This window comes from Pecten maximus, chromosome 2 (genome assembly GCF_902652985.1).
Source record: "Pecten maximus chromosome 2, xPecMax1.1, whole genome shotgun sequence".
NCBI lineage: Eukaryota > Metazoa > Mollusca > Bivalvia > Pectinida > Pectinidae > Pecten > Pecten maximus.
This window is the reverse complement of record NC_047016.1, coordinates 1,953,718-1,967,344: the sequence shown is the minus strand read 5'-3', so window position 1 is coordinate 1,967,344 and position 13,627 is coordinate 1,953,718. Positions and strand designations below refer to the sequence as shown.

The following is a 13,627-nucleotide window of genomic DNA, read 5'->3' as shown; positions in this document are numbered from 1 at the left end:
ATCTTCTTTGGGTTACAAAGGCACAACTCAATTTAAAATGAGATAAATTATGCAGTTATGCAGTATTATAATGAGGGCAACTATTGTATCAAGTAAATGTAAATATTTAAGACAGTCACTTCAAACTGGAAACGATCAGAATATTACTAGTAATGCCAACTCTTTATCATGACACCATAGTGAGACAATTTACCAGATATATAGTGTGTAACAACCTACTTCTTGTTGTATGTACCAGGGTGATGGGTCACTGTTGTATGTACCAGGGTGATGGGTCACTGTTTTATGTACCAGGGTGATGGGTCACTGTTGTATGTACTGTACCAGGGTGGTGGGTGACTGTTGTATGTACCAGGGTGATGGGTCACTGTTGTATGTACCAGGGTGGTGGGTCACTGTTGTATGTACCAGGGTGATGGGTCACTGTTGTATGTACCAGGGTGATGGGTCACTGTTGTATGTACCAGGGTGATGGGTCACTGTTGTATGTACCAGGGTGGTGTGATGGGTCACTGTTGTATGTACCAGGGTGATGGGTGACTATTGTATGTACCAGGGTGATGGGTCACTGTTGTATGTACCAGGGTGATGGGTCACTGTTGTATGTACTAGGGTGGTGTGATGGGTCACTGTTGTATGTACCAGGGTGGTTGGTCACTGTTGTATGTACCAGGGTGGTTGCATTGGTCACTGTTGTATGTACCAGGGTGATGGGTCACTGTTGTATGTAACAGGGTGATGGGTCACTGTTGTATGTACCAGGGTGATGGGTCACTGTTGTATGTACCAGGGTGATGGGTCACTGTTGTATGTATACGTACTGTACCAGGGTGGTGGGTGACTGTTGTATGTACCAGGGTGATGGGTGACTGTTGTATGTACCAGGGTGATGGGTGACTGTTGTATATACCAGGGTGATGCTCGACTGTTGTATGTACCAGGGTGATGGGTGACTGTTGTATGTACCAGGGTGATGGGTGACTGTTGTATGTACCAAGGTGATGGGTGACTGTTGTATGTACTGGGGTGATGGGTGACTGTTGTATGTACCAGAGTGATGGGTGACTGTTGTATGTACCAGGGTGATGGGTGACTGTTGTATGTACCAGGGTGATGGGTGACTGTTGTATGTACCAGGGTGATGGGTGACTGTTGTATGTACCAGGGTGATGTGATGGGTGACTGTTGTATGTACCAGGGTGATGGGTGACTGTTGTATGTACCAGGGTGATGGGTGACTGTTGTATGTACCAGGGTGATGGGTGACTGTTGTATGTACCAGGGTGATGTGATGGGTGACTGTTGTATGTACCAGGGTGATGGGTGACTGTTGTATGTACCAGGGTGATGGGTGACTGTTGTATGTACCAGGGTGGTGGGTCACTGTTGTATGTACCAGGGTGATGGGTCACTGTTGTATGTACCAGGGTGATGGATCACTGTTGTATGTACTAGGGTGATGGGTCACTGTTGTATGTACCAGGGTGATGGGTCACTGTTGTATGTACTAGGGTGATGGGTCACTGTTGTATGTACCAGGGTGGTGGGTCACTGTTGTATGTACCAGGGTGATGGGTCACTGTTGTATGTACCAGGGTGGTGGGTCACTGTTGTATTTACCGGGGTGATGGGTCACTGTTGTATGTACCAGGGTGGTGAGTCACTGTTGTATGTACCAGGGTGATGGGTCACTGTTGTATGTACCGGGGTGGTGGGTGACTGTTGTATGTACCAGGGTGATGGGTCACTGTTGTGTGTACCAGGGTGGTGGGTCACTGTTGTATGTACCAGGGTGGTGGGTCACTGTGGTATGTACCAGGGTGATGGGTCACTGTTGAATGTAACAGGGTGATGAGTCACTGTTGTATGTACCAGGGTGGTGGGTGACTGTTGTATGTACCAGGGTGATGGGTCACTGTTGTATGTACCAGGGTGACGTGTCACTGTTGTATGTACCAGCGTGACGTGTCACTGTTGTATGTACCAGGATGGTTGGTGACTGTTGTATGTACCAGGGTGGTGGGTTACTGTGGTATGTACCAGGGTGGTGGGTCACTATGGTATGTACCAGGGTGATGGCTCACTGTGTATTTTTGTACTAGCTAGGTTGATGGTGCACTCTCTTTTTATTTTTGTACCAGGGTGACAACTCTCTTTGTATTTTTGTACCAGGGTTATATGACTCTCTTTGTATTTTGTACCAGGGTTATATGGCTCTCTTTGTATTTTTGTACCAGGGTGATGGCTCTCCTCTGCCCAGCAGTCTGGATGAAAGCAGAAGGAACCCACAACGTGAGCAGGCAAAACCTTTCTCAATCAAATTTGAGGTTGATGTCATCCAATTAATGCTTTCCATTGCTGCAATGGCAACTCGATTCTGGCTGCTAGGCTTACCTAGATCTGTGGTGTAAGTGTTCCGAGGACATTTTGTTTATCTTATTTATCCTGAAATAAACCGTCCACTAGTGTAAAGTTTAGTATTAGATTTTGGGGAGGGCTTCTCTGTGAACCACTTTTAGCTTAGTATTCTTAAATTGTTGATTTGGCAAAAAAAAAAGAAAAAAAAAGAATGGGGATTATTTGATTTGTGAACATGTACAGGGGCCAAAATACAGAATATATATATGGTAAGTTTACTGAAGATGGTTGTGTGCCAGGGAGGATTTCAAAAGGGCAGGGCTAGCTGAAGGAAAATAAAAAGTGGCATTATTTTACTGTGCAAAGCATTTTTTTTGATATTTCAAGTATATGTACTGCACCAGGCCTGTCTATATATACAGGTATATGTATATTTATATAAATGAGACAATAAAACTCTTTTTTTTTTGTTCTATTGGATCTACTGTAGGCCGATATTGGTCTACCTGTGGTACCTTGGTTAACACAATATACCAAGGATTGGCAATAAGACGTTCTTTTGTTTTTATTGGTTTTCAAATTTAGGTTTGATGAGCTACACTTCGCCAAGTTTGCATCTCTGTACATGAAGAAGGTATTTTTCTTTGATGTTCATCCACCACTTGGGAAGATGCTTCTGGCTCTTGTCTGTAAGTCGATAAACATGTTGATACAAATATAATCATGATATGTTTAACATGTAAGACTGATGCTCATTTAATTGGCATTTTGGACTCAACAACCAGTGAGATGTTTTGTTTACAATGATTTCAGTGAAAAGTATGACAGCTGAAATGAAGTCAGAATACAATGTAGTTAAAAATAGAATTGTTTGGGTTAACTGAAAATTACCTCATGATACTTCTGTGTTTCCTTTAGGTGGATTCTGTGGATTTGATGGTGAAGCAAACTTTGGTAGGATCGGAGAAGGTAAAGTGTTAAGATACATGTAGTAGTAGGAATAACTTAACCCTGTCTCCTTTGTTCTGACCGACAGGGTAAGACATACACATATAGGTCACACAGGCTGTAATTAAGCATGGCAGCCTGTGAAACACTGGCACTGGCATTTTAGATACATTTTGTATAAATAAGACAAATTTGAATTTCTAAAACCAAAAGCAGACATATGCATTTCATCTATTTTAAAACCTAAAGTCAACCTATGTTCTCATTTCCGCCAATTCCTTGTAAATCCACTCTGACCATACGTGAAATGTCATGGCTGCTGTTTCTCGATTATGGAGGATCTCGCTGATTTGGATGATCTTGTGATAATTAAATTTCAAACTTTAATCATTTGAAAATTCAGCAAACATGTGCGGTATGAATGATATTTTACCAATATAAGACATGAACTATATGTTATCTTTTGAATTAAATGCTTTTGATTCTGCTCTGTTACTGAACATCTGTGGTACTAACATATAGAATATAAATATATGCTCTGTTGGTGTTTTTTAGTAAATTGTTAGATATAAATTGTGTTTATTTTACATAGATCTATAAAACTCTGAAATTCAGTTCAACTCTTATATGTTACAGTATATTAATTGTCATGTATTATAGAGTACCCGGTAACATTCCCCGTATACTAGCTCAGATTGTTACCGGCTCTCCTTGGTAACTGTACTCGGTAACATTCCCCGTATACCAGATCAGATTGTTACCGGCTCTCCTTGGTAACTGTACCTTGGTAACTGTAACACGTATTCCTTTTGTATTACAGAGTACCCAGTAACATTCCCCGTATACCAGCTCAGATTGTTACCGGCTCTCCTCGGTAGCTTAGCTGTACCTTTGGTGTACCAGATTGCTGTGGAATTAAAACTGTCACGATGGGCGGCATTGTTGGCTGGAGCTTGTGTCCTTCTAGGTAAAAACACACCATCTAATGCATACCATCTAATGCATACCGTCTAAAACATACCGTCTAATAGTATTATACATACCATCTAAAACCTGTATCTTAAAATATTATTATTTTGGCTTAAGATTTGTCTTTATCTATATTCCCTGATAAATTTAATTGATGTTTAAAATTCCTCTGATCAGAACGCTGCAGACAGACAATGAAAAGACACATAACTAAGATGTTACACTGTATTGTTGTTCCCCAGACAATGTTAGTATGATGGAACTGTTGTTTCCCCACACAATGTCAGTATGATGGTACTGTTGTTTCCCCAGACAATGTCAGTATGATGGTACTGTTGTTTCCCCAGACAATGTCAGTATGATGATACTGTTGTTTCCCCAGACAATGTCAGTATGATGATACTGTTGTTTCCCAGACAATGTTAGTATGATGATACTGTTAACGTTGTTTCCCCAGACAATGTTAGTATGATGATACTGTTGTTTCCCAGACAATGTTAGTATGATGATACTGTTATTTCCCCAGACAATGTCAGTATGATGATACTGTTGTTTCCCAGACAATGTTAGTATGATGATACTGTTGTTTCCCAGACAATGTCAGTATGATAATACTATTGTTTCCCCAGACAATGTCAGTATGATGATACTGTTGTTTCTCCAGAAAATGTCAGTATGATGATACTGTTGTTTCCCCAGAGTATGTCAGTATGATGATACTGTTGTTTCCCCAGACAATGTTAGTATGATGATACTGTTGTTTCTAGACAAAGTCAGTATGATGATACTGTTGTTTCCCCAGACAATGTTAGTATGATGATACTGTTGTTTACCCAGACAATGTTAGTATGATAAAACTGTTGTTCCCCCAGACAATGTCAGTATGATAATACTGTTGTTTCCCCAGACGATGTCAGTATGATGATACTGTTGTTTCCCCAGACAATGTCAGTATGATAATACTATTGTTTCCCCAGACAATGTCAGTATGATGATACTGTTGTTTCTCCAGAAAATGTCAGTATGATGATACTGTTGTTTCCCCAGAGTATGTCAGTATGATGATACTGTTGTTTCCCCAGACAATGTTAGTATGATGATACTGTTGTTTCTAGACAAAGTCAGTATGATGATACTGTTGTGTCCCCAGACAATGTTAGTATGATGAAACTGTTGTTTCCCCAGACAATGTCAGTATGATGATACTGTTGTTTCCCCAGACAATGTCAGTATGATAATACTTTTGGTTTCCCAGACAATGTCAATATGATGATACTGTTGTTTCCCCAGACAATGTCAGTATGATGATACTGTTGTTTCCCCAGACAATGTCAGTATGATGATACTGTTGTTTCCCCAGACAATGTTAGTATGATGATACTGTTGTTTCCCCAGACAATGTCAGTATGATGATACTGTTGTTTCCCCAGACAATGTTAGTATGATGATACTGTTGTTTCCCCAGACAATGTCAGTATATTGATACTGTTGTTTCCCCAGACAATGTCAGTATGATGATACTGTTGTTTCTAGACAATGTCAGTATGATGATACTGTTGTTTCCCCAGACAATGTTAGTATGATGATACTGTTGTTTCCCCAGACAATGTTAGTATGATGATACTGTTGTTTCCCCAGACAATGTCAGTATGATGATACTGTTGTTTCCCCAAACAATGTCAGTATGATGATACTGTTGTTTCCCCAGACAATGTCAGTATGATGATACTGTTGTTTCCCCAGACAATGTCAGTATGATAATACTTTTGGTTTCCCAGACAATGTCAATATGATGATACTGTTGTTTCCCCAGACAATGTTAGTATGATGATACTGTTGTTCCCCAGACAATGTTAGTATGATGATACTGTTGTTTCCCCAGACAATGTCAGTATGATAATACTTTTGGTTTCCCAGACAATGTCAATATGATGATACTGTTGTTTCCCCAGACAATGTTAGTATGATGATACTGTTGTTTCCCCAGACAATGTTAGTATGATGATACTGTTGTTTCCCCAGACAATGTCAGTATGATGATACTGTTGTTTCCCCAGACAATGTTAGTATGATGATACTGTTGTTTCCCCAGACAATGTCAGTATATTGATACTGTTGTTTCCCCAGACAATGTCAGTATGATGATACTGTTGTTTCTAGACAATGTCAGTATGATGATACTGTTGTTTCCCCAGACAATGTTAGTATGATGATACTGTTGTTTCCCCAGACAATGTTAGTATGATGATACTGTTGTTTCCCCAGACAATGTCAGTATGATGATACTGTTGTTTCCCCAAACAATGTCAGTATGATGATACTGTTGTTTCCCCAGACAATGTCAGTATGATGATACTGTTGTTTCCCCAGACAATGTCAGTATGATGATACTGTTGCTTCCCCAGACAATGTTAGTATGCTGATACTGTTGTTTCCCCATACAATGTCAGTATGATAATACTGTTGTTTCCCCAGACAATGTTAGTATGATGATACTGTTGTTTCCCCAGACAATGTCAGTATGATGATACTGTTGTTTCCCCAGACAATGTTAGTATGATGATACTGTTGTTTCCCCAGACAATGTTAGTATGATGATACTATTGTTTCCCCAATGTTAGTATATTGATACTGTTGTTTCCCCAGTCAATGTTAGTATGATGATACTGTTGTTTCCCCAGACAATATATGTCAGTATATTGATACTGTTGTTTCCTCAGACAATGTTAGTATGATGATACTGTTGTTTCCCCAGACAATGTTAGTATGATAATGCTATTGTTTCCCCAGACAATGCTCTTCTGACCCAGTCCAGGTTTATGCTGATGGAGGGTATGATGGTTTTCTTCTTGTGTCTTTCCATCTTTAGCTTCCTCAAATTCAGAAACCTTGCTCACAGGTAAGTTATCTTTATTATATACTTGATGTAGTTATTAAAAAGTGAAATTATAAATCTTATTTTCCCACAACCTTGAAACAAGTTATGTCAAAGGATATTAGTCAATTTTGTTGGCTAGAATAGAAGCTTGTTAGGGGTCTTGCTGTAGGAGGAAATTGGAGTGCGTGAAGTAAAGTAAACCTATACAACCTCAGCCTTAGGTGAAAAGTGAGTGTGTTACATGTACCACTGCGCCACCTAACCAGCCGATATTGTAAACAGTTATGTTTAGATGATGTAGAGATAATTTTAAATCTGGTGTGAATATTGATGAACCTTACTAATTGAAATTCCTGTTCCTGATTGCAGAGAGTTTTCTATGCAGTGGTGGTTCTGGCTGTGTCTGACAGGTGTGGCCTGTACCTGTACACTAAGGTGAGTTTGTCACGGCGGTGTGGCCTATACCTGTACACTAAGGTGAGTTTGTCACACATTTGTGGCCTGTATGTACACTAATGTGAGTTTGTCACACAGGTGTGACCTATACCTGTACACTAAGGTGAGTTTGTCACACAGGTGTGGCCTGTACGTGTACACTAAGGTGAGTTTGTCACACAGGTATGACATGTACGTGTACACTAAGGTGAGTTTGTCACACTGGTGTGACATGTACGTGTACACTAAGGTGAGTTTGTCACACAGGTGTGACATGTACGTGTACACTAAGGTGAGTTTGTCACACAGGTGTGGCCTGCACCTGTACACTAAGGTGAGTTTGTCACACAGGTGTGGCCTGTACCTGTACACTAAGGTGAGTTTGTCACACATGTGTGGCCTGTACCTGTACACTAAGGTGAGTTTGTCACACATGTGTGGCCTGTACCTGTACACTAAGGTGAGTTTGTCACGCAGGTGTGGCCTGTACCTGTACACTAAGGTGAGTTTGTCACACAGGTGTGACCTATACCTGTACACTAAGGTGAGTTTGTCACACAGGTGTGGCCTATACCTGTATACTAAGGTGAGTTTGTCACACAGGTGTGGCCTGTACCTGTACACTAAGGTGAGTTTGTCACACAGGTGTGGCCTATACCTGTATACTAAGGTGAGTTTGTCACGCATGTGTGGCCTATACCTGTACACTAAGGTGAGTTTGTCACGCAGGTGTGGCCTGTACCTGTACACTAAGGTGAGTTTGTCACACAGGTGTGGCCTGTACGTGTACACTAAGGTGAGTTTGTCACACAGGTGTGGCCTATACCTGTACACTAAGGTGAGTTTGTCACACAGGTGTGGCCTGTACCTGTACACTAATGTGAGTTTGTCACACAGGTGTGGCCTATACCTGTACACTAAGGTGAGTTTGTCACACAGGTGTGACCTGTACGTGTACACTAAGAGTTTGTCCACAAGTTTGTCTTTCTGTCCACTCCGATTGGTTTATGTATTTGTAACCCTGGTGAATACCAGTTGCAGTATACTGCTCACCTAGAGAGAACCTCCAAAAGTTCCCAGGTTCGATCCCTGGTGGAGATATTGATTAGTATTTGATTCATCATGCATTCTGTTACATATATACTACATTCCATGTATATGATGTATGTCCAGTTGTCCAGTATGAGAGACCAACATCCTCATCCATATCATGATTGTGTTTCAGTATAAAGTATGTGGGGTTCTTTACTGCGCTCATTGTGGTGACGATGATGGTCAAGGACTACTGGCACATGTTGGCAGACATCAGGATGAGTGATGTAAGTGACCAGAAAAGAGGTCAGTTGGCTTGACCTTTAATCAACCAGATATTTCTAAATATAATTTCCTGTCATATTTTCTCCATTTACTTTAATCACATAGGTATTTTTTTCCACTAATTGATTGGATTATACTAAATATTCTGTTGTTGTTACAGTTTGACCTGGTAAAACACCTGTTTGTGAGAATCCTCACTCTGGTCTTCATCCCACTGTTTATATATGTGTCCCTGTTCTATGTCCATCTGACCACACTGACCAAAGCTGGACCTCATGATAACGTCATGACAAGTGGGTTCCAGGCCAGTCTCGAGGTAGGTCTATAATGGCTCACTGCTGATACAGGGGAGTAAATTACAATAGCTGTAGGTCTACTGATACATGGGAGTAAATTATAACAGCTGTGGTTCTACTGATACAGGGGAGTAAATAAAACAGCTGTGGTTCTACTGATACAGGGGAGTAAATTACAACAGCTGTAGGTCTACTGATACAGGGGAGTAAATTACAACAGCAGTAGGTCTACTGATACAGGAGAGTAAATTATAACAGCTGTGGTTCTACTGATACAGGGGAGTAAATTATAACAGCTGTGGCTCTACTGATACAGGGGAGTAAATAAAACAGCTGTGGTTCTACTGATACAGGGGAGTAAATTACAACAGCTGTAGGTCTACTGATACAGGGGAGTAAATTACAACAGCTGTAGGTCTACTGATACAGGAGAGTAAATTACAACAGCTGTAGGTCTACTGATACAATGCTAAATGTGATTCTTGAAATATGTCCAGAAGCCAATGTTGTTACAACCTCATGAATGTTGAAAAAATATATTTCATTCCTTAAGTAAATTACAGTAGCTGACGTTACCGATACAAAGGACTAGTCCAACTAAAATAACTTGAATACAGATGTTGGGGAGTAGATTCGATAGATTATAGATACATATTGTAAGATGCAAGTAACAAACAAGTAATTATTTTGCAGGGAGGCCTTGCTGCACTAACCAAGGGCCAGCCCCTACATGTGTCGTATGGGTCCCAGATCACACTGCGACTAACACATGGGGTCATCGGTGCCAAACCCTGCTGGTTGCATTCTCATCAACATGTATACCCAGTACGTTACACCGATGGGCGGGGCAGTTCTCATCAACAACAGGTCACATGTTACCTCTTCAAGGATGTATACAACTGGTGGATCGTCAAACACCCAACCAGGTCAGTGGCCTCCCTCTGAAGCAAAATGTTGCTATGTAAGTGAAATGGTGTGCTATAATAAATCTAATAAAAATGAAAATTTCCATTGTCATGGTATCTAGAACAGTGGCATGTGATTGGTCAAAATTTATAGTCATTGTCTGATATATAGGAACATTGGTAGGTGTATCGTGGAGGTTTTAACTGCAAGTAAAACCACCATTGACATAAACTTGGTAGATTAGTGCTAGCATGTGTGAAGGGAATGTTATTCTTAGAATGACAGTTCTAACTTTTTCTTCAATAAAATTTCCACTTCACTGTCTTTGACCATTTGAGTATCATTATGTCAGCCTCACTACTTCCTGATCTGTGTACTGTAACTGTATCTATTTATAGGGAGTCTTTGGTTGCGGATGATCCTCCTCAGGCGGTCAAACATGGCGACGTGGTACAGCTAGTCCACGGGATTACTAGTCGGGCGCTGAACAGGTGAGATTGATACCCGACTCTCTATGTAAATGTAAATTATGTATTTTCGACTGTTGACCGGTCAATATTTTTTACTGTTGAGGCCAAAGGAATGTCATCTTTGGAGTAATAGTTTACTGAAGATTTTTTAAGCATTCCTCAGCCTAATGAAATAGCATATGAGTGAAATCTTGTGGATTATTCAGGTAAAAAATAGTTGTTTCATGTCTTATCTGTCAACAGTCAGAAACAGTTTGTTGGTCCCAACACTGAGGGGAAGAGTTTTAAATGTTGACTGATAAGGCATGAAACAACTGTTTAATATCTAGTACAGCATATGTATCCATGTTGTAGATTGGCATTACCCCACGTCACGCAATACAATATTACTAATGTTTATCTATTACAGTCATGACGTTGCTGGTCCACACAATACAATATTACTAATATTTATCTATTACAGTCATGACGTTGCTGCTCCACACAATACAATATTACTAATATTTATCTATTACAGTCATGACGTTGCTGCCCCACACAATACAATATCACTAATATTTATCTATTACAGTCATGACGTTCGCTCCACACAATACAATATCACTAATATTTATCTATTACAGTCATGACGTTCGCTCCACACAATACAATATCACTAATATTTATCTATTACAGTCATGACGTTGCTGCTCCACACAATACAATATCACTAATATTTATCTATTACAGTCATGACGTTGCTGCTCCACACAATACAATATCGCTAATATTTATCTATTACAGTCATGACGTTGCTGGTCCACACAATACAATATCACTAATATTTATCTATTACAGTCATGACGTTCGCTCCACACAATACAATATCACTAATATTTATCTATTACAGTCATGACGTTGCTGCTCCACACAATACAATATCACTAATATTTATCTATTACAGTCATGACGTTGCTGCTCCACACAATACAATATCGCTAATATTTATCTATTACAGTCATGACGTTGCTGGTCCACACAATACAATATCGCTAATATTTATCTATTACAGTCATGACGTTCGCTCCACACAATACAATATCACTAATATTTATCTATTACAGTCATGACGTAGCTGCTCCACACAATACAATATCACTAATATTTATCTATTACAGTCATGATGTTGCGGCTCCACACAATACAATATCACTAATATTTATCTATTACAGTCATGACGTTGCTCCACACAATACAATATTACTAATATTTATCTATTACAGTCATGACGTTGCTGCTCCACACAATACAATATTACTAATATTTATCTATTACAGTCATGACGTTGCTCCACACAATACAATATCGCTAATATTTATCTATTACAGCCATGACGTTGCTCCACACAATACAATATCACTAATATTTATCTATTACAGTCATGACGTTGCTGCTCCACACAATACAATATCACTAATATTTATCTATTACAGTCATGACGTTGCTGCTCCACACAATACAATATCACTAATATTTATCTATTACAGTCATGACATTGCTGGTCCACACAATACAATATCACTAATATGTATCTATTACAGTCATGACGTTTCTGCTCCACACAATACAATATCACTAATATTTATCTATTACAGTCATGATGTTGCTTCTCCACACAATACAATATCACTAATATTTATCTATTACAGTCATGACGTTGCTGCTCCACACAATACAATATCACTAATATTTATCTATTACAGTCATGACGTTGCTGCTCCACACAATACAATATCACTAATATTTATCTATTACAGTCATGACGTTGCTCCACACAATACAATATCACTAATATTTATCTATTACAGTCATGACGTTGCTCCACACAATACAATATCACTAATATTTATCTATTACAGTCATGACGTTGCTGCTCCACACAATACAATATCACTAATATTTATCTATTACAGTCATGACGTTGCTGCTCCACACAATACAATATCGCTAATATTTATCTATTACAGTCATGACGTTGCTCCACACAATACAATATCACTAATATTTATCTATTACAGTCATGACGTTGCTGCTCCACACAATACAATATCACTAATATTTATCTATTACAGTCATGACGTTGCTGCTCCACACAATACAATATCGCTAATATTTATCTATTACAGTCATGACGTTCGCTCCACACAATACAATATCACTAATATTTATCTATTACAAGTCATGATGTTGCTGCTCCACACAATACAATATCACTAATATTTATCTATAACAGTCATGACGTTGCTGCTCCACACAATACAATATTACTAATATTTATCTATTACAGCCATGACGTTGCTGCTCCACACAATACAATATTACTAATATTTATCTATTACAGTCATGACGTTGCTGCTCCACACAATACAATATCGCTAATATTTATCTATTACAGTCATGACGTTGCTGCTCCACACAATACAATATCGCTAATATTTATCTATTACAGTCATGACGTTGCTGTTCCACACAATACAATATCGCTAATATTTATCTATTACAGTCATGACGTTGCTGTTCCACACAATACAATATCGCTAATATTTATCTATTACAGTCATGACGTTGCTGCTCCACACAATACAATATCGCTAATATTTATCTATTACAGTCATGACGTTGCTCCACACAATACAATATCACTAATATTTATCTATTACAGTCATGACGTTGCTCCACACAATACAATATTGTTAATATTTATCTATTACAGTCATGACGTTGCTGCTCCACACAATACAATATTACTAATATTTATCTATTACAGTCATGACGTTGGTGCCCCACATAATACAATATCACTAATATTTGTCTATTACAGTCATGACGTTGCTGCTCCACACAATACAATATCACTAATATTTATCTATTACAGTCATGACGTTGCTCCACACAATACAATATTACTAATATTTATCTATTACAGTCATGACGTTGCTGCCCCACATAATACAATATCACTAATATTTGTCTATTACAGTCATGACGTTGCTGCTCCACACAATACAATA

At 39.0% G+C, this 13,627-nt stretch overlaps 1 protein-coding gene across 1 annotated transcript in view; it reads left to right on the top strand.

Moving 5' to 3' along the window:
• LOC117344612 (protein O-mannosyltransferase 1-like) overlaps positions 1–13,627 on the top strand; it is a 28,456-nt gene that overhangs the window by 1,728 nt on the left and 13,101 nt on the right. Inside the window, exons 3-12 of the mRNA XM_033907430.1 lie at positions 2,238–2,407; positions 2,944–3,047; positions 3,277–3,327; positions 4,127–4,273; positions 7,066–7,174; positions 7,523–7,588; positions 8,814–8,907; positions 9,066–9,221; positions 9,895–10,127; positions 10,506–10,598. Coding sequence (XP_033763321.1) covers positions 2,238–2,407; positions 2,944–3,047; positions 3,277–3,327; positions 4,127–4,273; positions 7,066–7,174; positions 7,523–7,588; positions 8,814–8,907; positions 9,066–9,221; positions 9,895–10,127; positions 10,506–10,598 — 1,223 coding nt within the window. The remainder of the gene's footprint in view (positions 1–2,237; positions 2,408–2,943; positions 3,048–3,276; positions 3,328–4,126; positions 4,274–7,065; positions 7,175–7,522; positions 7,589–8,813; positions 8,908–9,065; positions 9,222–9,894; positions 10,128–10,505; positions 10,599–13,627) is intronic.